Source organism: Hesperophylax consimilis, chromosome 7 (genome assembly GCF_061612785.1).
Source record: "Hesperophylax consimilis isolate HC1 chromosome 7, BYU_Hcon_1.0, whole genome shotgun sequence".
Lineage (NCBI taxonomy): Eukaryota > Metazoa > Arthropoda > Insecta > Trichoptera > Limnephilidae > Hesperophylax > Hesperophylax consimilis.
Window position 1 is genome coordinate 19,382,850 of NC_142842.1, and position 27,803 is coordinate 19,410,652.

General features: G+C 36.3%; 1 protein-coding gene across 2 annotated transcripts in view; it reads right to left on the bottom strand.

Moving 5' to 3' along the window:
- Positions 1-27,803, bottom strand: part of LOC149422430 (uncharacterized) — a 51,812-nt gene that overhangs the window by 9,731 nt on the left and 14,278 nt on the right. Inside the window, exons 11-29 of one of the 2 annotated variants that reach the window (XM_089633287.1) lie at positions 25,341-25,524; positions 23,974-24,099; positions 20,144-20,305; positions 19,931-20,042; positions 19,307-19,628; positions 18,301-18,445; positions 17,983-18,197; positions 17,638-17,845; positions 16,240-16,513; positions 13,109-13,221; positions 12,555-12,657; positions 11,998-12,137; positions 11,063-11,506; positions 9,270-10,719; positions 7,095-9,193; positions 5,107-5,351; positions 1,997-2,086; positions 1,033-1,107; positions 130-275 (exon numbers count right to left, since the gene is read on the bottom strand). In XM_089633287.1, the coding sequence (XP_089489413.1) occupies positions 130-275; positions 1,033-1,107; positions 1,997-2,086; positions 5,107-5,351; positions 7,095-9,193; positions 9,270-10,719; positions 11,063-11,506; positions 11,998-12,137; positions 12,555-12,657; positions 13,109-13,221; positions 16,240-16,513; positions 17,638-17,845; positions 17,983-18,197; positions 18,301-18,445; positions 19,307-19,628; positions 19,931-20,042; positions 20,144-20,305; positions 23,974-24,099; positions 25,341-25,524 (6,653 nt within the window). The remainder of the gene's footprint in view (positions 1-129; positions 276-1,032; positions 1,108-1,996; positions 2,087-5,106; positions 5,352-7,094; positions 9,194-9,269; positions 10,720-11,062; positions 11,507-11,997; positions 12,138-12,554; positions 12,658-13,108; positions 13,222-16,239; positions 16,514-17,637; positions 17,846-17,982; positions 18,198-18,300; positions 18,446-19,306; positions 19,629-19,930; positions 20,043-20,143; positions 20,306-23,973; positions 24,100-25,340; positions 25,525-27,803) is intronic. The other variant, XM_089633288.1, reaches the window with a different exon arrangement.

The following is a 27,803-nucleotide window of genomic DNA, read 5'->3' on the forward strand; positions in this document are numbered from 1 at the left end:
TTAAACAGAGTTGGGTTGTTAAGTTCATCTCCATATTTGTGACGTACGCGCTATGTGGGGTCATTTTTAAAATGGATTTAATATAGACAGGGCCAATCTAGTATAATACATCAATGGATGGTACGGTACCTTGGAATCGGTTGAAGGTCTCCTCCTTCTCTTGGGAGTGCTCAGCGCTTCAATGGCCTTGTTGAAGGACTGCCTCCGGGGGCGGCCGCCACTGTCTGTGATGGACTCGTCCAGGAGCGGAGTTCCCGTTCTCATGGGACTTCCAGCTGGAAATCATTATATTTTATCTTTATTCTTATCCAGAGATCACACAAAGTTGAAACATGTTCCTCAGAACTCATCCGAAGATCATAAATATTATGTATTGAAGAAATACGGAAGGTCTGAAGGTTGCCATAATAGCCAAGTGTTTAGAGCAGTGGCCCGGAAAGGGGAAGTTCAAAAGTTCACATCTCGATTGGGGCAACTATGCAAGCCACCCGTGTTTGTTATGACTTGGCCTGTTTTACCATATCGCTCGCTATACATTCCCATGATGAGAGTATTTATAGCGTTCGTGTGCAACAAACATTACCATTTTTCTTATGTGTTTTCCTAAAACTGTTAATATTAAGTCATATTATATGCTGGGTTTACGGGGTAAGGTTTGTTTAGGTCTTGGCGGCGGATGAATCTGTCCACCAGCTGCGTGGCGTGCCGGATTGGGAGAGGCCGGTGGAGGGAGACCCTTTGACCTCTCCAGCCTAACTCTTTCAACCCATCGTCTAGCACCGCAGAGAGAGGGATGGATTTATACGATCGTACCTTTTTCTTTTCTAGAACCTCCTCTCCTTAATTTCCTTAGGACTCTCCACACAGCATCTCCAAAAGAGGACATAGGCCCCGAGCCTTTTTTCGTTATAGCAATAGTAAAGAACGGTTTGTTTATTTTGTTTCATTGAAAAAATTAGCTAATACAACAAATTATTTTATAAAATTATCTAATAGGTTTCAGAAAAAGGTTTAGAAAAAAATTTTACATACCAACATCTAGAGAAGGTCTCCTGGTTCTAAGGACGTCTTTCGCTCCAATTTCCGAGGACGCCCTCTTCCCACGCACTATACAAATAAAATCACATTCATTGGCAACAGATAAAAACAATACCATATTTATACACTCATACAATTAAAAAAAATCTGGAACAAACAATACTGACAGTAAAATAGATTTTTCTAAGACCCATGGCTCATAATGGAAATTATATCCGAAGTTCAAAATACTTGGATACTCAAAATACCTAGAAATTCCAGAGAAAAAAAATTGTGTAAATTTCATGATTTGAGCTCTCATTGTCGAGCTTTTAGTCATTCGCACTTTTCAAAGATTTTCTGCTTTCTAGCCAAAATATGAAATAAATTTATTTTAAATCAGTATGTTGAATTGTATACCCCTCCTACTAAGACATCAGGGACTAATAACTTTGGCAAGTGCAACCCAGTGACCAATAAAAGCATAGACATGCCATAATGCAAAATCTGGGTATCACTTCGATGAACTGGAGGCAAACCGTGTGACAATCATTTTGGCACCAGGAGGGTTCTAGCAATTCTTGAATAAACCACGACATTAATTGTATTCTGACCACCGTCAAGAGCTCATCGGATAACCAGACCCTGCGCAGAAAAGTAAAGTTTGCTAATGTAACGGTTTGCAACGCACTCCATTGTGGAAATTTTCTATGCAGGGTCTGAATGTTCGTTTTTAATGTCCCCGCTCTGCGCACTCGGTTTGTCGCCCTCACATTTATGGGCCCGTCTATGGTTTTCTTGAGAACAAAAACACAAACTATAACAAACAGCCATCGCAAACTGCTGTCCTTGCAAACCTTGGTATTTCACCCGTCTCTCTTTCAGACATCACAAGACCCCCATCCAGTCGTGGTGAGTTAATCTTTATATTATGAGTCGCGTTCAATGTAGTAATGTTTGAAAGTTGAAGTTATCAAACCTGTTGCGGGGAAATCCTGGGCCAGGGAAGAGGTAAGGCTGGTCACAGACGCAGTTTCGAAGTTTTGAATTTCCTCCAAGTCTGGTTTTCCTGCATTAGTGGAAGGAAGACATGCGGCAGTGAGTTATAAGCAGTGTGCGGCATTAGATGGTTGAAAAGAGGTGATTTAGGCCAAGTATTAATTATTATGTATTGACAATTAAAGGAAAGTCAGAAATTTTAATCAAGAATGGAATACTGCAGGAATCTGCCTTTTTACATTCAAGTTATTGTGTAACACAAATACATATACACAGATAGGTCCCTCCTCCACAGGAATACACAAGCATCCGATTCTCATGTGGCAAACAACTTTTTTATTTTTTTTATTTTTTTTTATAGTGAATACCTCACAAGAGTCCCAACTGCTCCCGTCTAGAGCCAGTGAGACTATGGCATCCCCAATTGGGGGATGTTGTGAGGCTGAAGGTAAGTGGGGAAGGGAAAGAGGAAGGTGGGGAAGTACCTGGCTATTCAGATCTAGTCACTAAACACGGCTAAAGCCATTTGGAGCAACGTTTCAATTCTGAATGGTGGTCTTATACCAGGGCGATACTGGTAGTATCTTCCACTCTGGAACGTGCCGCAAATATACTATATATTATTTTAATTAATTAATTGTGAAATAACACAAATTAATCAAATAAAATTTATTTGCGCACGCCGGGTTCGAACCCGCGACCTTCGGAATGGCAGTCCAATGCGTTACCACTGGACTATGCCGGCCGTCAACTAGTCGCGCACAGTCTGTACACATCAATCACCAATCATTTTTGAATTCTCAAAACGTCGAGATTAGAATGCTTTCATAACCTCACTAAAAACTAAAGAGTTGCCATAGCTGTAATTTTTTATATCCTGTCATTTTTTGTCGACTGTTTGTTACTAAAATTGATCTAAATAACATCTATTCTTAACAACAACCTTCAGAAATATTAAACTGAAATAATGCGTATGAACACAAATTAATGCACGAATATAGAAAGTATCCTGAGTATCTACTATCCCCATTCACTTCCGTTTACTTTTTTATTAGTATTAACCCCTCCGACTTTTCGCGAACTTGAAGCTAAGATGTCTTTATCGAAATGTCAATTTCACGAAAACGTTGTGTTATTACCGCCTCACAATCAAAGCTCTATAAATGAAACATTACTGAACGGAGCCGAATAGTAAAAACTGTTTTAGAAAGGTTACAAAATAGGCTTTCAAATTGTTGTATCATAAATAAATATTAACATTTGTAAATATTTAAATTTAGAATGGAAACATGAAAAAATTGTAAAAATGACTCACCTGTAATGTTTTATGTAAAAACGATACTAAAATCACGGATAATGTAAAAAAAAAACACTTATTTCATCGTACAAATGTACAATAAACAATTCTGTCACTTCACTTTTTGACCATTTCATACAAAATATATTTAAAAAAAAACAATTAAACTTGCGAGGCGGGTCGGCACGTCAAACGGCTTTCTTGGCGTCGTTTTACGATTTGGCGGGTAAAATTTGCTTCCACTGAGTAGGTCTTTTTACGGGTTTCTATGGATAACTTTGAATAGAGATGTGAAGCTTCATTCAATACGAATATTCTACTTTTTGTTTTAGGGATGTCACTAGAAGAATAACGGAGTTATGACGATTTTTGTGGAAACACACGCGTTGACGTGTAAACACGCTTATTGTACTTGACTGCTATCGTTATTTTATCGTGTATATCTGCTTACGTTGCTGACCGGTTAAGGCAAAATAAAACTCGTTAACCTAACTTTTTTGGCCTAACCTTGTTTAACCCGGTATATATTTTGTATTATTTTTTCAAAATGTTTAACACAAGTGACGCATGTTTAAAGTCACGACGACATGAGTGGGAACAACCTCACCTGGCTGGTCGCAGGAGACTAGCATCGCCGAGGAGTTTACAAAATGCCGGTAACGTGTGCTTGTGTATGAACCTCAGTGTATATGTATGGCGGTAGTCACCAAGATACTTGAATCGACGAGTATCGCATACTTGTATCCCCGTGAAAGAAGGGCCTTATTATTATCGAGGCTAATTAGGAAGCAGCACAGTAAGGAATAAAATATATCAATACATTATTGAATTAATGGTCAAAATAAATATTATTAAGTACAATAGTGTTGGGTGTTTCACACCTCGTCACACTTGATTTATAATTAAGCATGATTTTGAATTTCAAGTCAATTGAAGTCAAGCGCAGATTCCCGGCCCCTTTCAGTTTTTGATCAACCATCAACAATAATAGCGTTACCGTTATGTTTTACGGCTGAGTACAATTTAATCAAATGTTATGCTGTGTATAAACACAACAAAAAAAGCGCAAACCAAACCATGAATTCATGCTTTTTTCGTCATGTGTCTACGCAGCCTTAAATTGCATTTATAACCAACACAATGGGAACTATTCAAATGTTAATAATTCAAAACGGCACTGATCATAGCTTAAATATGATGAAATTTTAAAATTTAAAATTTTCGCCAACTGATTTTCGTAATAACTTACTTGTTTTCTGCAAAACAATGTTTTTTTAAATTGTACTGTCTTAGCAGATGACGTGTTTATATATTTATAAAAAATAGTATATAATTAACCAAAAATAGTTTCCCCAGAAAAGCTAGTTATATTCAGAGAAATGATTATTTGATACAATGGCAAACAAGAGGTTAATAACAAATACAAATAAGAAACTAGTAAGTCTGTGATGTAGCAATGTAACTTTGTGTATATAACATTTTATTTATACAAACTGACTGACATAGGCACAATTATTTTTCCTGTAAATAAAATGATAAATGCAAAGTTACAGTTTTACATATCTGAAAATTGGTGGACAGCACAAAGGATTGAAAATGTAAGTTTGTAAGTTGGAAAAAAGAGTGTGCTTAATAATTACTCAAGAACACCAGAAAAAATACATCAGTTATAAAGATTAAAGACAGAAGTACGCCACGAAAATAATTAGTTTTACACGTGAGTCAAGAGTTAATAATATTTGTATGCATATTCCAATGAGGTTAACATTTCAATTGTAAAGAATATTTCTTACCTTGGAAGTCTTTTTTGTCCAATAATTGGATAGGGTCGATAGTTTTCCCCGTGAGGTTTTTGCGATGACTCTGAACACTCGGTTCAGCCAACTCCGAGGCTTCTGATTCCGTGTCTTCCTCGTGTATGGTTCCCTCGCTGCTCTGGACACTGCTGCGGCGCTGCTGGGCTCTCGTCGGCTGTCTGCCAGGGGTTCTCGGACTATCCATAGACCTCTCCATCATTGATCTTTGATGTCGTGTCAGTCTAAATAACAAAATATTTATAGTAAAATTAACTGGTTCTTTAACTTTCATTCGATCAAGCCTATAAATTATTATACAGATTCTATGTTAGTTATTAACTCTTTGGCTGCCATGCGAATATATATATATACGTGATTCTGAGCAACCGCTGCCGCGCCACAATCGTACACAATTTCAAATTCATCTTAGGGTATCTGGACTCTCTCCATATTGATGGCGCAAAACTTAAGCTTATAAATTTATTTTAACTTTTATTTAGCATCTTTTTTAAAGAGATGTGACAAATGATTTTATTTATAATTATTGAAGACAATATTATCGATTCTCAAATGAGAATTTGAAACAGTAAAATCAGAAAAAGATACGGTTGCATCTAGGCCACATCGCCCCGGCAAGGCGAGGGTCCTGGGTTAATGTCCTATAGATGTGACCGTATCTTTTCTGTTTCATATTTTCGTTTAAGAATCGCTTGTATTGTCTTCAATAATTAAAAATATTACAATTTAAGGTTTTACTCATTAAGTTGGAGTACACTTGAAGATTCAAATATTTATCAAGTGTGCGCTTTAAGTGGCTTCTCTTGCAACCGTTTCCACAAACATTACCTCAAACATCACGACAAACATTGGCTTAAACATTCAAAATGCTCCTTTCCATATCTTTGTTCGCAAAAGCAATCTTTTTGTTTTCCGTGGTCGAAACGGGGAAGGCAGAAGAGGGGATTATTTCATTTTTTGACAACCACCGCGCGGTGCGATAAGTCTCGGAGCATAAATTACTCAAGTGTGTGCACTGATCGAGCTTAAATTGTAAATAAATAATGTCGTAATGGATGATTGTTTCTATCATGAACTTGCCTTTATGTGATTAAGTCCTTTAAATTAACTGCATTTTTTAAATTCTTAAATGGTACATGTAGTTCGTGTACGAATCGCAAGTAGCCAGCCATAAATAGTAATGTATTGCCAATACGCATTTAATACGCATTTGAAATATTTTTTTGCACATGTCGTATAATTAAAACTAGTTCTTCGAAATCGGTTCCAGATACACAGAAGAAATTGCCCAATCCAAATTGATATTCTATTCTTAATTCCTCAATTGAGTTGGGCAAGTTTTTGTTAAAAATTTCTAATTTTTTCGCAATCAGCCTCGAAATATCTACATTTGTAAATTATTGTAATGTGTTTGTATATTCAATAAAAAAAAAATCTTAATTCCTCAAACCAATTAAAATTTCGAGATAGTATGTGCGGTCAATCTAAAAATTGTGTTTTCTCCCTGATGTAGCATCAACAATCTTATCGCTAAAACTGTAAGCATCTCTTCTCAGAACTCATCTTGACAATTTTTTACTTCTACGTAATTATTTACATAGACGTCAAACATCAAGTGTGCGGTGTGGAGATACTTCTTCACCGCAGACCACTAAATAAAATGTGTGTTGCCACGCCACGCCCCAATGTTTGAAGAAAGGGAAGAGACGGAAAGTGGATGAAAACAAATAATGTCTGCACTAATGTTTGAGATATTGTTTGTGGAAACGGTCGCAGGAGACCCGCTTTAGATATCACTAATGAGTTTGTAAAATAGACAAAGCTCTCAAGGGTAAGCGGAAAGCTATAAAGATTATTTCAATTGAAAAGTTAAAAAACAAATAAAGTTATTTGTGACGAGTTAAAAAAAAGTGAAATAGCTTGTTCAGTGAGTGAATTTGTTTGGGCTGCATATGGGTTATGTTTACCTTCTGCTAGCCGAGTATTCCAAGATACTCGATTGTGCAGCAGTCAAGTCCTTTGCTCTGGAGGAATCTGTCTTGTCAAGATGTGACTTCTCACTCTCTATATGAGATATTTCCGGAATGATGGACAGGTTAGTGTTGGCGAAAGCGAGGATAGAACGGCGAGACTTGCGCAGAGAAGGAGCGGATTGCTCTCCCCCGTCAGCAGGGAGATCGGAACAGAAAGAAGTGTCCAGTTTAGAGTCACTTCTGAGAGTCAATGATCTTCTAGAACTGGCATTGGACACTACACTCAAGGCATCATCATCTGGATTCTTTTTGGATGATTTCCTCTTAGATGCGCTCCTTGTGGACATAGCAATACTTGTGTCCAAATCTTCAGCTGATTCCGAGAGCTTATCAATACTCTGTCGTGAAGAAACTGAAGATCTTCTTTTTGGTTGTTTTCTTTGAGGTGTGCTCAATGTTTTTTGTTCAGAAATAATTGGGTCCACAAGCATTTTTTCTTCCACAATTGTTTCTTCCAAATCAATAGTTTTATCTTTGTCATCTTTCACAGGTGTGGAATGTTGAATAGCATCTTCTATAACCATTTCTACATTTGTTTTATGTTCTAAATTATTATTAGTGTTATCATTATTTACAGCAGCACTTTCAACATGTTCAGCGACTGATTCAGTATCTATTATAATTGCATCTGCATTATTGTTTATATGTTTAGAGACAATAGTTTGTTCTCCCTCACTTTCATCTTCAGAATATTTCAATGAAACTGAATTGTCTTCTAATAAGGAGCCGTCTTCGGTCATCAATGACATATTGTTGAATTCTTCCTGTGTCATCGTTTTGTTGACTTTGATCACTTCAACAGCTGGAATTTTGGTTTCTAATAAGTCAGATTCCACTTCTGAATGACTAGGCAAGATTTCTTTTTCACATACAGTTTCATTCTGGGATGCAGATTTCTCATCTTCAAAATGAGTGAGTGAGGATTTTTCAATTAGTGATTGATTCTTGGATGCTGATTTCCCAACTTCTGATTCAGTAGGTATGGTTTTTGTTTCACCTGCTGATTCACTCTTTGATGTGGATATTTTACCTTTTGAATGAGTAGGAATGGATAGTTTTTCACCAACTGTTTCATTCGTGGATGTAGATTTCTCAGCTGCTAAAATTTCTTTTTTATCAAGTGATTCAACTTTAGGTGCAGATTTTTTAACTTTGGGGAGAGTAGGAATGGTTTCCTTTTTACCACCTGTTTCATTTGTGGATGCAGATTTCTCCGATTGAGTAGGCATGGTTTTTGTTTCACCAACTGATACAGATTTCTCAACTACCGATTGAGTAGATATGGTTTCTTTTATATCAACTGACTCATTTTTTGATACAGATTCCCCAACATTTGATTCAGTAGACATGATTTTTATTTCACAAATTGACTCATTGTTGGACGCAGATGTCTCAATTACCGGACAAGTAGATAAGGTTTTAATTTTAACAGTTGAATCATTGTTAGATGCAGATGTCTCAATTACCGGACCAGTAGATAAGATTATTATTTTATCAATTGAATCATTGTTGGATGCAGATGTTTCAAATACCGGACAAGTAGATAAGGTTTTAATTTTAACAGTTGAATCATTGTTAGATGCAGATGTCTCAGCTACCGAATGAGTAGATAAGGTTTTTATTTCATCAATTGACTCATTGTTGGATGCAGATGTCTCAACTTCTAAAACGGCAGGGATAGATTCTTCAGCAACTGATTCATTCATTGATACAGGTTTCTCAACTTCTGAATGAGCAGGCAAGCTTTCTGGAGGTATATTTTCTAAAACTGTTGATGGAGTTTCAATCATTTCTATTTCTTGAACACTTGTCTTTAGCTCTTTTTTACCTTCATCAGCTAATAAATCAGTTACCACATTAACTTCAACAATGATTTGAATTGGTTCTTCCATTTCAACATCAGTAGGTAGGTCATTCTCAGCTTCCATGACTTCTTCCGCTTCATTATCAAGATCATTTTCACCTTTCAACTCGGGTTTGGATTGTTCATCATCACTAGATGCAATGGTGATGACTTCTGAACAAGCATCATCCTAAAATCAAACAGAATATAAAATATACAGATAGAAATAGAATATCACATTATTATCAGAATAAACAGTTATTTACCACATATGCTTTGTTAGCTGCATCTCCTGAACTCTCCTCAATGTATAGGTCATCATTTGAAGCTGAACTATCCGATGTGTTGCCCTCATGGTTCTCCACATCACTATCCACCTCAGACTCTTCATTGGGCTCATCATCTTCCTCATTGCTTTCGGAGGCTGTATCGGCGGCTCTCTTTACTACTTCATCGTCGCTTTCAGATTCCCAGTCATGTTCATTTTCATGATCTGAAATAGCAACAGTATGATCAGAGGAACCATTAGAATCATCGCTATCTTTTTCCTCTTCAGTTTTCTCTCCGGAAACTTGTGAACTGCATTGGCTGGATTTTGCTTCTTTTGAGTCTTGGCTGATTGTTTGCCAACTGTGTTGGGTGGTAGGTTCATTTAAATCAATGTCTTTTTCATTGTCACTTTCTAACTTATTTTCTTCAGCATCGCTTATATCAGAATGCAGAAGGGATCCTTCTTCACCGATGGACTCCACTTCCATCTTGTCTTTTTCCGATTCATTTCTTTCACATTCGGTATCAATGACTAAACCGTTTGAATTTGAATCATCATTATATACTTCTGTGGCAGCAGGGTGAATTTCCTTTGGAGTTGACGGATTTTCAACAGAATCCTCAGCAGAGGTCAACGGATCCACCTCAATGTTTATTTTCACAATAACTGAAACATCTTTATGTGTTGTGACTGTGGAACTTATTGAATCCAGTTTTATTTCCTCGTCACATGTTTCATCTTGTGTTTCTAACGGTGCCAAAGGTTCAGCAGAACTTTTTACAGATACATCAGCAATTTCTGAAATTGTTTCATGCACTGATTTCGATGCAGTTGCTGAATGGTCAGAACCAAGAGTCTTCTCAGCGCTGTGAAATGCCCGTTTTGAACTAATAATAATTGGCTCCACATCCGAGACTTCTGATTCTGCATCTGACACATCACTAGCTAATAGACTTTCATTTTGCGAGTATAGCAATCTACTTGTATTTAAAAATCTACTTGAATTATGATCTTGAAGGTTGAAAGGAGAACTTAGTGCACTTGATACAATGGTTTTGGTAGATGAGAAAGATTCTTTGAATACACTAGAGCTCCGTTCCTTTGAGGATTGTTCTTCTGGAATAATACGAGAGTTTGACACATCCTTGAATGCTTCTGGCTCTGTTAGCCAACTATTATTAGACATTGAAATATTGGTAACCGAGCTTTGAGTAGATTCTTGTGTTTGGGTAACTTCTCTGATGCTAACAGAATGACCGGTGAATTCTTCTTTAGGGACAGAAGACTCCAGAAAGCTTGAACTTTTGGAGTAAGCATTTGCCTCCACAACCATTCTGGCCAGAGACATCTTGGCTCTACTTTGTATGGGAGTATGTTTAGCTGGGGATTTCCTAGGTTTACTGATAGATTCCTGACTGACGGGTTCCGGAGTGCGAGTTCTGCTTCTGAAAATGCAAAACACAAAATATAAAATTTTAATATATTAAGACCGCACAAGAGGCAGCGCGATTATGGAACCATAATATTGAGAAATGTTGCAAGGTTAAATAAATGAGAGAGGGAAAAGGAAGGGATATAGGAAAGTTCAACCTGACTGTTCAGATCTTGTCACTAAACATCAATTTCAAGAAACTTTTAAAATCTGAATAGTGATATTTCACCACGGTGAATCTTAAATATACCTATCTTACAATCTGAACGTCAGGTATGCTGAATTATTAATTGAAATAAAATTGTTAAATGAAATTAATATTATTTATACTATGAGAGAAAATAAAAAGTACTGACCTTAGACTGCGCCTGGTGTCAGGTGACTGAACTAATTTGCTGACACTACTTTCTGGAGTGTTCCTTAGACTCCTTCTAGCCCGTGGTCCCTTGTTCTGAATAATTGGGGATGAAGACATATACGGCGTAGGTTCTGATCCTACCTTTGACCCATCTCCATCATTCCTACTAACAACATCTGGTCTCACATCATAACTCTTCTCAGTATTTGGATGGTTAATTGTTGATTCCGAGTCAGTGTCAGTGTCCCGAGGAGTTTCCGCATTAATTGTGCTGTCTTCTTCTTCGTCTGTTTTGACATCCGTTGGTGTAGGATCGCTGGCGGCATCTATATAATCGGCAAGCACTTTTTGGCAAATGGGAACATTTTCGGTGTAACATAAATCATCTGAGACTTGATGGCTAAAGCTACTATGAGCTGAACTTCGTGCTGACAGCAGATTTCTGAAAAAGGGTCAAATTACATGATCATTATCATTATGGCTAAATGAAAATCACATTCTAAAGTTATAGGAAAAAAATTCCCTCAGGGCCTATGTCATCTTTGGGGATGCTGTTTGGAGGGTTTCCCACTACGATGCAAGGCGATGGGTCGAGAAAGTCAGGCGAGGTCAAAAGATCTCCCTCAACCAGTCTCTTCCGATTAGCCCCACTACGCAGTAGATGGGCAAACGCATCCTCAGCCAAGACCTAGACAAACCTACTTGGGGTGACCTATGGCAGGGGTTTTGGTTATCCAATAAATGTTTCCCGGGGAGGTAATACCCATACTCGCCTCCCAAATTGCTGTAACTTCAAAGTATCAACTCGTCTGTTTGATGTAATTTTATCACTAGGTATCAGATATTGTGAGAATGCATTATTTTTTTCGCTTTATTGCGAATTTGAACAATTTAAACACTAAGAGAAAAATTATTGTGTTAATAGATACAAACCTTCCTCTAGGTGGTGTTTTCTTGACAGGCGTAGAAACAACTGCAGATGGAGAAATCGAAGCCTCCCGACTTTCTCGGGCGCTGTTGTTGTGAATTCCCTTGCGAGGAGACACTGTTAATCCAAATCCACTGGCTCTACTCTGCAAAACAAATATACCGTTTTATGTCAAAACGTTTGTATGCCTGTTGTTTGGCAGTGTTGAGGGACCCATTTACAATATTTGCATGCCAGTTGTTTGGCAGTGTTGAGAGACCCATTTACAATATTTGTATGCCAGTAGTTTGGCAATGTTGAGGGACCCATTTACAATATTTGTATGCCAGTGTTTGGCAGTGTTGAGGGACCCATTTACAATATTTGTATGCCAGTAGTTTGGCAATGTTGAGGGACCCATTTACAATATTTGAATTCCTCCTACTACAGTTGATATCAGTCGGAAAATTTTGCTTGTGTATTGATGGAGCACTTGGCTAGCAGGTGTCAGGTGAAAACCAAAGGACTGAGTGAGTCAGCAAATAAATAAATGGTATTATGGGAATATTATTGTTTTACTTACCCTGAGCCGAATGGACGGATAATCATAATCTTCATTGAAGTCTGACGGGCTCATCGAAGGGGAAGGTGTGTTGCCAGCAGACGGAATGTTGAACCGTATAGACCTGTTAAATAGAATAGATATGTGTTTCAAAAGGACAAATGAAGTAAACATATCACTCGATATTGCCCAATTGTTAAGAATGACTAATTATTCTAGTATTTTTTTTTTAAATTTTACATTAGCTCTAAAAGGAGGCCCTGAAGAAAATAATTTCCTCGTCATCTTTGGGGATGTGTGTGGGGAGTCTTTTTAAGGAAAGGAAGGAGAGGAAGTTCTGTGAAGGAAAAGGGTGTGGGGGTGGGTAGAAATCTAGGGGGCAGTGTGTCCAGGAGTGATGGACGTATGAATCCATCCCTCCCACAATGGTGCAAGACGATGGGTCAAGAGAGTCCAGCTGGGGAGGTCTTCCCTAGATCTAGGGAAAATTTCCCCAGACCTACAATCACTGGACCAACTGATTTGCTTCTTTTGAGGGCCATTAAAGGAAAAATAAATGAATTTAAATGTCAAACCTGGATAGATTGTCCGACTGTGTGTGTTGACTGGCCGTTTCCAGTTCATCATCAGTCTCTGCAAACTGTCTCTCGTCTAGTCCGCTGGCAGCGCTTTCCAGTAATTTCCTCACCTGAAAACATTTTTCTGTTGATCTGGTTTCCCTTTATAATGGACTTTAGTCACAGAGCCGATAAACAAATTAATTCTTAATGATAAAATAATCAATAATTCATTTCTAAAATCTGCGGTGAGTGCAATACTCTGTCTGCCGTATAAAAGATGGCGAATGGATTTTGAAGACAATAATAAGTTTAGTCAAGGCAAGAAATTGTCATAGACATTGTATTATGTGTATGCAGTTAGTTAACGAGGTAGTTAGTAGTTTAGTCAACTTAGTCAGCCATGGAAGTGGTTGGCACTGAACCGGTTAACCCCTAGAGCAATTTTGGGAGATATTTCTCCCAGAAGTCAAGCACCCTTAGTCTTTTTAGGAAATATTTCTCCCAGACTGGTATTAAATTCGGCAGGACAAATAAAAGTCATGCTATCTCATTTTTTATTAAGGTGAGATATATCATTTAAAGTGTTAGAAAGAGAGAACACCATGCTTTGAATTTTCATTTAAAAGTTTACTATACACATCCTAAAATGAAAAAAATAAAATAATAATCCTGTGAAATAACATTAGCATTTGAAAAAAATTACTTGATTTAATATTTTTATGCAAATAAAAATAGTGAATTGACAATAACTTTTGTAATACCTTTGTCAAATTAAATATGTTTTTTAGTTTTATGTAAAGTAGTAATTAGTTTACATGATAAAAACAATCGGTAAGGAACTTAACCAATGTATGTTTGCGTACTAAATTTGAAAATTTTTATTTGCATTCGATTTAAATTGCAAGTCAATTTGTAATACTAAAATCTGAAAGAGTCCTGATTTCGAAAACTTATTCTTATTTAATTTTGATACATGTTCAAAATCAGCAAGTCTATATGAAATTGAATGTCAAGTGGAAATATTTGGCAACATATTATTTTGTCGAGGCCCTAAGGGCCCATTCCCACTTCCGTTTTAAAAACGGAGGCGGGTCCCGTTTTAAAAACGGATGCCCTAGTGGCTGTAGTGGATGTATGGAGCTGTTCACACTTGTCCGACACGATTTGAAAACGGATCCGACATTTTTTGTCGGATGGGTCGCCAGCGCAGCGCGTCCGTTTTCAAATCGTGTCGAAATACGCTCGCTCATAGTGTTGTATGGAGCTGTTCACACTTGTCGTCTAGTCGTTCCGGCAGAGTCCCCGCCACACTCCGACCCCTCCCCGCCCGCTCCCAGTCGCAAGGAAGCAGGCACGCTGCGTGCTTGTATTTGGTTATTTTGTTAAGTAAATAAATCAAAACTACAATAATGGATAAGGAAATAAATCCAGAAAATTTAATACCACTGGTCGAAGAAAGAGTATAGTAATATTTTATCTTTAACTAAATAAAAACAAAACACTTGGTGTACACAACTTTTGTATTTCAAAATTTATATTTTAATTTTTTAAAGTTTACTTTTTTTAAATTTTAAAGCTTTAATGAGATGCACGGAAGAGCGTATTAGTTTAATAAACACATAATAAAAAATATTTGAGTTGTTATTGTTTTCTTAAGGTGCCTGTAAACGATCAAATTTGTTTGTCAAATTTACGTGTTTGTCAAATTATTTGAACGTCTGCGGCCTTGTTTGATGTGCTTGTCAAACAAACTACGTGTTTGACGTGTTTGTCAGAAATTCTGATTGACGGAAAGTTTGAACGATATTTGACAACATGTTTAAACGTTTGCGGGGGTGTTTATCAAACAAACGTCAGTTTCGTGTTGCCATCACTATGGAGAGTGCTGCGTCATCGAATGTTATAAGTGAAAGAGACTTTTTATTACATTTTATATCCATATATCGCGATCTGCCGCAACTGTGGAAAGTAAAATGCAGGGACTATATGGACAAGAATAAAAGAAACATAGGAATAAAAACAATAACGGATTTATTAAAAGTATTTCGCGCCAATATTACGGAAGAAGACGTGAAAAAAATATATATTGGTATATTTAGCTCTTAATTTTAGCCATTCTCTAGACCAACACCTTCTTTTTTTTCTTTTTAAGACACAGAGCTAATGTCAACGCAAGAAATGCTTTGTCCGCATCCGTCATTTTTAATAACACAAAATATTTCGCTATTCACCCCACTTCAGACCGGATACAATAAACGTCAAAAGACAATTCCCGGCGAAAGCTGTAAATAAATGAACTAATATTTGACAAACTTCATTTGAACGTTTGCGGCCTTGCCAGGCCTTGCTCATCAAACACGTGACGAGCAAACGTTAAATTTGACAGACAAATTTGATCGTTTACAGGCACCTTTACTTTAAAATATCGATAGCGTTTCTTCAGGACAAATGCACTCTCTCAATTTTGTATTTTCATATGTTAAGCTCTCTGAAACTCATTCCAGTAGATGGTTAATGGAAGTGATAGACATTCTCTTAAGCCATTAAGCGCCCTTGAGGTGATTTTCTCATGGTGAAAACGGCGCTATATAAATAATCCAATCATTATTATTCTAAAATAATTAAAGAACTTTAGTTCATCACTTCTCAACTCACCAATTAACACTTGGAAAATTCCTACAGAAAATCATTCGGCTATGATTGGGTGTACCCAAAATTTTCTTTTCACTTTTTTCCTTCTTTTTAATAAGTACCACATGCACAAAGCACTCTTTTCAGGGTGAAATGCCTAAAACCAAAAAAAAAAAAGTACCACATGACAACAAGAGCTTCATCGTCGTCCATTGCGCACCATTACTGAAGAATGAGCAAATAACAAATTTTTGTTAAATCGACAATTATTTTTTTTCGTAGAGTATGGTCCGTTTTTAAAACGGAAGTGTGAACAGGGCCATTGGCCATCCGTTTTTAAAACGGGACCCGCCTCCGATTTGAAAACGGAAGTGGGAACGGGCCCTAAGTTTCACTGTACCTACATATTGTACATTGTATTTACAAAGCCCTTAATCCCTCGGGTTGAGAATCTCTTCTCTTTATCAGGGGTTACAATGGGTTAGTGAAAGTGAACTGAAGTGATTATAGCTTACCTTGAGAATGCTCTGGGGAGTAGCTTCCCTCACGGAAGTCCTATCTATGGAAGACCTCCCACTTACCCGACTTCCACACCTCCAGTAGGGCTTCCTCTCCACAATGGGAGTGTGGAGCAGGGCTTCCACTTCTTCCTTGAGCCGGGGATCTTGGGCGAGGGTCTCCTGGTCGAGCTGGGGATCTTCCGAGGAGTCGAGACGAGGTCGCTTTGCGGGGGTTCCCTTGAAACTGTCGTCAGGGGGGGTGGTGTTCATCTTCTCGATTCGACAAAGTCTAGGAAAACATTCAGAAAAACTCATATAATTTGGCAGATTAGGTCATGGTCACTATTTACCTAGTCTTGCTGAAATAAAAACTTTAGTAAAAATAAAATGTGTATAATGGGAGAATGATGATCACCAGTATGTTTGATGATTGATCGTGAAACTAGAACCAGCATTTTATTTACTTATAAAGGAGGACCTCAGGGATTATGGCATTTATGGGGATGCCGTGTGGAGGGTCTTTTTGAGGAAAGTAAGGAGTGAACTTGGGTCTTGAAGAGACCCATATTGCCGGAGAGGGAAACGGAGGTGTAGAAGCGACCCATTCTCGTGTGACAAATGTTAAGGAGTGTACAAATGTTGGGCGCTCGTTTGGCATGTTTCCTGACTGCGGAAGGGATCAATGACACTAGTTCCTCAGCATCTTAACATCTTCACCAATCTTAACATCATGTCTATTAAACAACTATATTCTAAAACTATACTCATTTACATTCATAAACACAAAACACAAGAAATAACAACAAACACGTACAATAGAAACACTAGATCTCATGATCAAAAACTTATCCAACAAATAATTACTAATACAACTTTTGGGCAAAAAAGCTTCTTATATCACAGTATTAAACTCTACAACAAAATACCACTCACACTCAAAAACCTCAACACTTTAACATTTAAATCTGAAATAAAAAGCTGGATACTTAACATAGGAAGATCTGAAATAGAAAATTTACTGAAATCAAACACAGACTAAAACAGAATCAACTGAACTATACCAAAAAACAGTACCTTACTTATTTTAAAATTACTTAAAAAATATATATATACTACATTATACTTTGTTGTAATATTAATTTCTTATAATTAAATTATAATATGTAAATGACATCCTCAGCACGGGAGATCCCAGTGAGGATATCATTATATCTATGTGTTAATAAGAAAAGAAGACAATAAATCATTATTATTATCTTCCATTCAAATACCGGTAGAACAAGGATAGCATTCCCATCTGACATCTGTGTTCCAAATATTGCAATCCTTTTTATTAAGATAGGGGAATTTATCACACGGAACGCCAGTTTCCTGCAGTTGCCATGTGTTCAACCTTATTTAGTATCATCTCACCTGGAAGCGTGGCGTGCCATCTTGGGCGTGCATATGAAGGGCGTCTCCTCCACCTGCAACGCACGCTTCAGCCCCCTCACCACGGTGGGTCTGTCCATCCACGTCTCGTTGGCCTTGTTGATGGTCGCCTGGATGACGGAGGACTTGTACTCGGCAGGTTTGGGAACGACGGCCTGCAGGCTTACAGTCATCGGTGTTGGCATCAGCACTGGAATAATGAGGTTTTATAACATATCCACAATGGAAAGGCAAAAAGGATCAAGCGCCAAGCACCTAACTTTTAAACCCAGTTTTAGAAGGTCACTTAATTTATTTATGAGATAAAGCAGAAAACATAATACTAACTTTTTTTTCCCAAGGCGTTTCCCCCTGTGAGGGTCGACAGGAACCTGGTAATCTTAGGTAAGGTTTTGCAGTATAAGTCCACCAGGTCGTTCCTAGTCTTAGTTTTGGGCACATGGTCCTTCTTCATGGAGAAGTCACTGGTCAAGTCGTAGGGCAGCTGGCCCTTACACGACAGATGCTTCAGGTCCTCGTTCACCTGCTGTGCCTCGATGTATCTGCAATTATATATGCATAGTTATACATAATCAATCTTACGTATAAGCATGGTGTATACTCTGGAACGAGATGCAAATATACTAAGACTTCAGGATAACTTACCTTGATCTTTGGAGATAGTACATAACCAGCAGATTGTTAGATTCAGAATCCCCAAAAGCCTTCAAGAAATTGGTCAGTATTTCTTCCTCATCTTGGGAAAATGGCAAAAGCAATGCTTTGGATAAAAGTCCCATTTTCTGACAACCTTAAAATAATACATAATAAATTACATACTGTTTTGTTAACGATTTAATTTTTTTTGTAAATTGAAAATTATTCTTCACTAGCTGACGTGTACCTAGCGTTGCTCTGGTTACTAATGATTTGTAAAGTTTTGAGGTTCTGAATTCCAAGATAAACATAGACTTTTTTCTACTTTCTATTAATATAACGTGCATGTATTATATATATAAACCTTGTGGAAGAAATTCTCTAAATGATAGTGAAAAGCCTATCAAAATCCGTTTAGAAGAACTAAGCGCACAAACAGACAGATGCGGATAGCGACTTTATTTTATACTATTTGGACAAATTGGCCCAATGGTGATCTAATGCATTAATAAATATAAATGTGAAATAATGAACAAATAACAAACAAAGTCAATAAGAAACTAAATTTATTATAATTTATACTAAAAAGTGCGTTTATGGTGGAAATAATAACAGCCAATCTAGTAACAACCTAATACGTCAAATTTTAAAAAACTTCTTTATACAGGTGACTTATCTTTAAAAATATCCCACATATTATCAGATCATATTTCTCCAGCTTTCTACACTAATTCCATAATAAAAAATAAATTTATTAATAAAAAGGATGTTTCTAATAAATTCGAAAAAATGGGATATACACTTTAGAATAGTATGTAGGCCTGACTACCAAAAAATTTAAAGCTAGAATTGGGGAACATGAATTCTGTTTACGAAATAATAACTATTCCGAGTTTTGCTAATCATTTAATGTGATGTGTCGAAACTGGTAGCAAATAAATAAAACTCAAGCAACAAATGTACATTTGATATAAAAGTCTTCAAAACAAAATTCAAATAATTAATATTGCAATACCTTCCAAAAACACCAGCAAACGTTGTGCCTTTTCATCGGAAGAATCAAACTCGGTCAAGGATTCCTTTATCAGATTAAAGGCTTCCAGTACCAGTCCCCTGGAGAGATAAAGGTTGCAGCAAACTTGCCAGTCGTCGAAAACCACAGCTTCTCTGTTCTGGCCTCCCTCTGCCAGGATGGTCGCATAGGGGTTACGAACATGCAAATATTGCAGTGCGGATTGTGTCTTTTTCTGGGCCAAAAGTGACGAAAGTACCACGTTGTGCTGCCACTGTTTGAGACTGCCTCCGGCTAGCAAGCTTTGCAATTGGACCAGGGCAAACTGAAATCATAAAAACACATTAGTTTGGGACATAACAATTAAAAATGGTCTGGATTCAAGGTAGCAAGAACAATTGACCAGCTCAACAAATGCTACGACAGTCTGAGATCTGAAGGTTTGAAGGGCAGTCAATACCAAAGGTCATTAAACTGGTACGGCTACACTGGGCAGGATGGAACAGCAGGATGCAGGATGGTAGGATGCAGGACGGTGTGTTGGGAGGCCAGGCCTGAACAGGGTGGCTGAAAGGTGTGGAGGCGATATATAAGTAACTATGAATGATTTTTTAATATAATACTAACATCAAACCCTCTGTGGTCCAAGTGCCAGAAAGCTTCAGTGATCTTTAGTCCCGTGTTGCTGAACCCAAACATGGTAGGAAATTGCATCAGTCTTCTTATTATATTCTCATGTCTAAAAGAAAAACAAAAATATAACATGATTAATCTACGCTAGCGATGCCACAAATTGCAAACAAAGTGTGTAAAGCTATTTTAAATGAAATATTATAATACCTGCTGTCATCGAAGGTTGTAACATAGTCAACTAGGACATAGAGCACCAGGTAGTGTTTGTACTCTTCTTTGATTTCGGGAATGAGGTAAATCCTCAATAGAGAATGTAGAGATGGCGGAGGGTACAATCCCTGGGTTTTGCTGCCGTCGTCCATCCAAAACCTGACCAAATTTAAACATATTTTAAAACATTCAAATTTATACCCCTTTACTAATATATATTTTTTAATTTTTACACCACTGATAAACAACCATTTATTCTGCATTGTTTATCATTGTGTAAAATGTAAAACATGTTTATTAATAGTGCACACAGAGTATATTTTTTTATGTTAAATGCACAGAGCTAGTAGAACTACATTAGCACCCCTAATCTTATTGTGCATTAATTAACCTTCGACATGTCTAGATGCAAAACAAAACCTGTGTGTCCGTGGCGGGTCACTGAGATACTACGCACATATTATGATTCATTATAAGGTTATGTTTATAGATTTTGTTAGAATACAAAAAAAACATATGAATAATAAAACAAAACTGTTTTTTGATGGTGGGTCACTGAGATACCACACACATATTATCGCCGCATTCTATATTAATAGAGTCCATGCTGTAGAAACTGTTGTCAGTTAAAGAGACCTGTTTTCTTACTGTTTAGTTACTAAAACCAGTGCAAGAAGTCCGATTCAGTTTCTACAGCATGGCCTGTATTAATAAAGAATGCGGCTATAATATGTGTGTGGTATCTCAGTGACCCCCCATCAAAACACAGGTCTCTTTAACTATCAGTTCAGTTTCATAAACATATTTGCAAGTGACGAAACCACAAGCTACAAATAAATAAACATTATTTCCTTACCTAGCGAATAAGATATATGTATTATAGTATGCTAGGAGCATTATTTAAGGTACAAAATTCCTTAAAATCGGGGCAGGTGCGGTGAGCTACTAGCAAATTCATGGTGGATATCTTGGCACACTAAGGGTTAAGTTGATGGTGAGGGGGATAGTAATTTAAAGATTTTCGCTACCCCTATTGGCAACGGGAAGAAACAATAACATAATATTTATTTACAGTTACCTTTAAAAACGGAATAAAATTTTTTTGACAAAAAGGGATCACAAGACTATTGTACAGTAGAACCTAGTTAATTCGAAATCCACGAGACAACAAAAATTAATTTCTAATTAACAAATTCCCACGTAATTTGAAATTTTTAATAATGCTTCATTTTAGATCGGTTTTCATATTTATCATTATAGGCTAGTTACTTGACAGAACTGAAATAAAAACATCCAGAGCAGCACCCCTCCTTCTATTCCCTGCACTGTGCAGTCGGTTCATTACAAAATATAACTTTATGGAGATTTTGTGTAATATCCAATTTGTGAAGTGGGTGGGCACAATTTTTCTACAATTTTTCAGGTTTAATGACGTTTGTATGAAAAAGAAAAAGATTTTTTTTTTTAAATTAAGGACAGGTTGTTTCGGAGGATTTGAACAATTCATCAAATTTCAATGTTGATTTCCGGGTTCTGTGAAAGTCCTATTCAAGTTCTGTTATTATATCAGCATAGGGTAGTTGCTTGACAGAACTGAAATAAAAACAGAACTTGAAAAAATCTTTCACAGAACCTGAAAATTAACTTTGAAATTTGAAGAATTGTTCAAATTTCAAAGTTGATTTTCAAGTTCTATGAAAGATTTTTTCAAGTTCTGTTATTATTTCAGTTCTGTCAAGCAACTATCCTATAATGATATCATATCAGAACATTGAATAAGACTTTCACAGAACCCGAAAATGAACGTTGAAATTTGATGAATTGTTCAAATTCTCCGAAACAACCCCCTCCTAGTTTTCAAACACGGATTTTTATTATTTTTCACATCGAGCGGTTTTGCTTAGATAAAGCTTCGTCAGGATATAAATAATAATTAGTTTTTTTTTGTGACGGCTGTCATTAAGATTCAGATTTATGTAATTTTATGATTTATTTTCGCAAAAATTGAATTACACAAACAAATACATATTTGTACGCGGGTAAACATAAATTTCTAATTATGAATTAACGAATTTCGAATTAACCACTCGGAACATTAGAACGTCAAAAGACGTAAATATGATAATAGCGGTCAAGACATTAGTACGTCTTTTCACGTAAGCGCGCGAGATTTTACAAAAATCGATTTATTTCCATCACTAGTATACGGATTGCCATGATTTAAAAAACAGAGTATCGATAATGAATAACGCTACGCGTCTGCATTCAAAAATATCTATGGAATCTAGAGGTGCATTTTCTGAGTCGATTGAATCTGTCAGCTTGTTCGTTCGTAATTTATTGCGTTTTTAAATAATTTATTAAAAATATTTTAGTTTGGACGGTTAATATTTTGAGGTGACCAATAGTTTTTAATTATATTTCTTCAATATATAAAGTGTTATTTCTTTATGATACTCAGAAAAAAGTACATTTTTCACAGCTTTGAAATAATGGTCAGCGATTTTTACATATTTTTGACATTTTCAGAAAATGTATATTTAGAAACGCAAATATTTACGTATAACAAAACAATACGATAGTGAATTTCATAATCTTTCCAAAACATTTTTTAGAATGAGGCTACGTTTCCCAAAACGTGAGTTATGGAGCTTTTAACAAAACTCGTGAATAACACAAAAATTTCCGCGTTTTGACAGTTCGCAAAGGAACACAAAGTAAATAAAAGTCCTTTTCTGAGAGGTTAATAAACTATTTTGTAAGAAATATTTTTTTGTTGTAAATTTAGAAATACGCGTTTTTTCGAATGATTGGGGTTCGAACTAACGGAGTTTTACTGTACAGTGTAAACATACTAATATGATAACTAAAATTTACAATCAAGCTAAAGGAAACAAAATGTTAACTAATTGAAAAAATATGTGAAATGCTTTTTTGTAAGTTCTTTCGGTGCTATAAGCAGACTTCGGCCGGGAAAGGTAGTTCTACCCATTTGGTCGATTGATGCTTAAAGCCGTGTAGGGTAGTTGTACCTTTTGTGCTGGCCTCATTTCAATGGCAGAAAAGACGGAATTATTCAATGTTTTTATATGAATATTATATACCAACCTCTTTGTAAAGGTCCCAACTATATGTACATAATTATCATATCGTAACGCAAGTCTTTTTTTAAATTTATTTTCGTGCATTTGGTTTACATCGGTATTTCAACAAAAGGATAGTATATTATTTGTTATTGTAATAATTCAATTTCTGGGATGAGGGTTTTTATGACCGTGAAATCCGATTCAAATCTCTTTCTCCGTTCCGCACCCACTCAACTCCTATGTGCAAGCGAGCCAGAGATGTCGGATGTATTTAAAGAAAGCGGGTATGAGCAAACACCGATAGGCAGACGGTAATAAACATATTACAAGGTTAATTGAGTTGCATTTCAAACAATATTCGATTTTCGTTTTGTACTTTTATAGCTTGGGTATGCTGAGTTACAATGTAGAAATTTTTATTAAAATATTTTAATTATTTTCGAAGATATAGCTATTTAAAACAAAAAAAAATTCGCACGAGACCTTTATTTTCGCCCGGACGTGCAAAAAATGCCCGGCCGAAATGTGTTAAAAATATCTGTGTATGCGTTGTATAAGGGAGTTTATAAATGAATTGGTATTGACATTATTATTGTAGTGAAAAATAGTTTGAGCTTGTGTGACCAGTTTCATGAAATGAAATCAATTGCAATAATCCAAGAATGTCAGTAAGGGAATAAACGATTAAAAAAGGAAAAAAGCCATCAGATACAATAGATTATTTTTTGTTTTTTATCTTACGTTTTTAGCTTATTTTCTGTGCACTCCGTTCTGATGAACTGGTCAATGAATAAGAGCGGACAAAACTTATCCTGCAAGTTTTCCAAAGCGGGATTTTCACCATTTAAGCAGTGGAGTTTGTATCGCCTGTGAAAATAATAAAGTCATAAATAGTTATTTATTTACAGCACATATTTTTTTAACAATTATACAGTGTAAAAATACCTATATGATAATAAATGATATACAACTGTTATTAAAAAATATGTTAAATGGAGTTTTGTAAGTTCTTTTGACTCTATTAAAAATATCTTAAGTTACGAAAAGTGTGTGCTTTGCGTAAGAGAATTTATAAACGAATTGGTATTGACTTTATTGTTCCAGTGAAAGGTATTTTCACTTGGCGTGACTATCAGGAACATGAAATGAAATCAGTTGAGTCTATAATATTTTTTATTTTTAAAATTAAATCCACACAGGAGGCCCTGAGAGAAATAATTGCCCTCAGGGCCTATGTCATCTTTGGGGATGCTGTGTGGAAGGCTTGTTATAGCCCTGACCTGATGTATTGTAGCCCTATATTTCTAAATAACTGTGTTGTGCTACATAAATATATCATTACCAATAATTATTGTATTTTATTTTATCTGGCATAGAAACTATGTATTCTCATCACAGTAGGGGCAATGGTTACATAATTGACAAATAACTCTACCGTTTTGTATTTTGTCTGTCTGTAAATTTCCTTGTAAGTTCCGTTTCCGTTTCAAATTGGTGAACTTTTTAATGGTTCAGTAAAGATATTTTTCAAGTATGAAATCGCTGTGTTCATTTGGACTTTCTTATTTGGATTTTTATTTATGCTAGCTGCTATGCTGCCTGAAGAAACTTTGAAAAAAGAATTATTATTATTTAATTATAGTGATGTTTCTTTGGACTTATAATTCCTTATTTGAAATTTAAAATGTTACATAGAATATATTATATTGTTTATAATTAAATAGGAAGGTATTTAAGTACCTACTTATAAATCTTATGATTTTAGAGGAAATATTGGTTTTATATAACAGAAAATTACATATTTTTTTGGACGCAACATCTACAGTTAGTATAAGCTTTTGAAGGTAAAAAAGAGTTTGCTAAGACAGAGTTGTATGGTGGTTTAACTTCTCTGCCCGACCCTGCGAAACTGTGTTTTGATTAGTTAGTTTAGTTGAAGTTTTTTAAAAGTAAAATGCATTTGTTTGGTTAGCAGAAATCGACTCCAATCAGGAAAAATAAAGGTGAAATGCACATCAACGGCAGGGAAACTTGCAGAAAATGGCTTCATGTCAACACTAAGTCATACATTATATTTTTCAATTAGTTAAAAAATCAATAATAATAACCTGTTTTGATAATACCGCACCAGCGAGTCAACGGGGTACGGAAGCCGTTCGTTGTTCTCCTCCAGAAGGGGGTGCTCCGTGCTGAACTCGGGCAGCAGCCCCACATTGAGGAACCACTGCACCACCTGGAAGTACAGAGCCACCACCTGCACCGCCTTCTGCTGCAGCTTCACCTCCTTGATGGCTGAATAAGGACATGTTGACAAACTTCCAATGACAATTTGATAGATGTCACATCACTGTAACGCTGTCCGAAAAGTTGGCCATAAAATGGGGAAGCGCAGCATGGCAATAAATATTTATCCGCCGTGCTGTACCTTTTTCTTCTATTACTTATTTCGAGGATTAGGTTTTTATTTCAAAACGATTTATTAGGGGTGCATATTTAGAAATTGTGTTGACAAAATTATTTATAGATTTTATCATCCTTGTATAACTGCAAACGATTGTACTTAATTATGGAAACTGAACAACTCAGGACAGTGACAAGTCAACACACTTTTGAAAAATCATTGATTTGTTTTTCATTTGATTTTTCACTGTCCGGAGTTGTCATGGATACATCAGTTTATAAAAAAATGGTCTGATTTCGCAGAGTGAAATTATCAAAAAATCGCCATGGTTTCAATAATACGATTAAAAAAAAATGATACAGAATGTCTTAGTCCATCTGCTAACGGGGCAACTGAAACTGGTGGGCAACTGCCGGTTGCAAACTGGTTGGCAAATGAGCTTCTCTCACGGCGCAACTCGAGTTCACGATTTCACAAATTTATTTATTTTATTTATTACATTACATTCAGCGGCGTAGCTACCTAGGGGCTACGCGGGGCAGTGCCCCGGGGCCCTCAAGCTCAGGGGGCCCTCGAATCCTAGAAATCTCATTCGAACTGAGCTTTTGGAAATTTCTCCCATTTTCAAAATAAATATGACAGGTTGCAACTTGCAACCCCACTTTAATCATGACAACTCAGTTGAGAGAAATTCAAAAGTTATGCCTAGGGAATTCCCCTAAATTCAGCTAAATTCAGGAAACAGCATCAAACGTTGGGATCTACTGTCAAAATTCACTGGCGAATCGATGATCGAATCGAATCGACGATTTGCGAATGATGGTCCAGTAGGGTCAATACGATATCTGCAATAAAACTTCGTTATTTTGATATTATCAAAGCATTATCAGAAATAGTTCTAAAGAGTCCTAAAGATGAGCGTAGTGAAGCAGAGAGTATTAAAACAAAAATGCTAAATTTCGAGTTCGTGTTGCTTTGCGAATTCATGCACAGTGTATTGAACGACATCAATTATGCATCCAAAACTTTAAAAAAATGCGACATCAATTTGGGCGAGGCGAGTTAAGTTTTAGCAGAGACCAAAGCAAAGTTGCAAATTTATAGAAATGATTTCGAATTACAGTGGTGCCTCACACAACGAACGCCTCGCACAGCGAATGCTGCACACAACGAACTTCCTTTTCGTTCATTTCACGATTCATACAACGAACTTCGCTTCACACAACGAACTTCGCTTCACACAACGAAGTCGCCCGATCTTCTACGATCACTATCCTCCCGCGCAGGCAGTCGTTAGACTCGTTAGTCACTGCGTAGTACGCTTAACTTACGCACGTATCGCAGCAATCGTTCTTCATTACGAATTAAATCGCACACGTATCACGGCAGTCGTCCTTTTAAGATAAACTCAACATTTTTTTTATATGATGGGTTCTAAAAAAAGCAGGAAGGTGATTTCTCTTTTGCGCACCATCGGCGGAAAATGGATGAAGATGTGCAAGATTCGATTATTTCTTAAAATTAAAAAATGTGTGTTTTTTTCATTATGTTTTTAGATGTATCTAAATAAAAATAATAACAAAAAATTTATCTTTTTTTTATGTCATCTTACCATATTTTATGCTACAGAACGAATTATTTTTTTTAACATGTATTGTTATGGGAAAACGCGTTTCACATAACGAACTTTTCGCATAACGAACTTGCTCCTGGAACGAATTAAGTTCGTTGTGTGAGGCACCACTGTATTCAAGTGCAAAGCCAGTGAAACTGCAAGAAAATATGGTATTGATACCCATTTTCAAGAAAAAAGGCAAATAAAAGTTTAAAAACATTTTGATGAATTAGCTGCTGATCACCGATTTCCAAACCGTGAAAAAATATTAATTGAGATTTTCAATAATGTACTAGACAAAGTAATATCTCAATTAGATACATGTTTTATTGGTATGAGTGCAGTGTGTCATATATTCGATTTTCTAACACCAACATTTTTTATTACATGTTGATGAAGCAACTTTATTACAAAAGTGTGACGAATTCCAAAGAAAATATTCAGATATAATAGGCCCTAGTTTTTCACTTCATTTATTAATATTTACCATCTAGTTTTACCTCAACTAACTCAAGCATGGACTGTTCACCAATTACGTAAGGAAATAATGAGCAA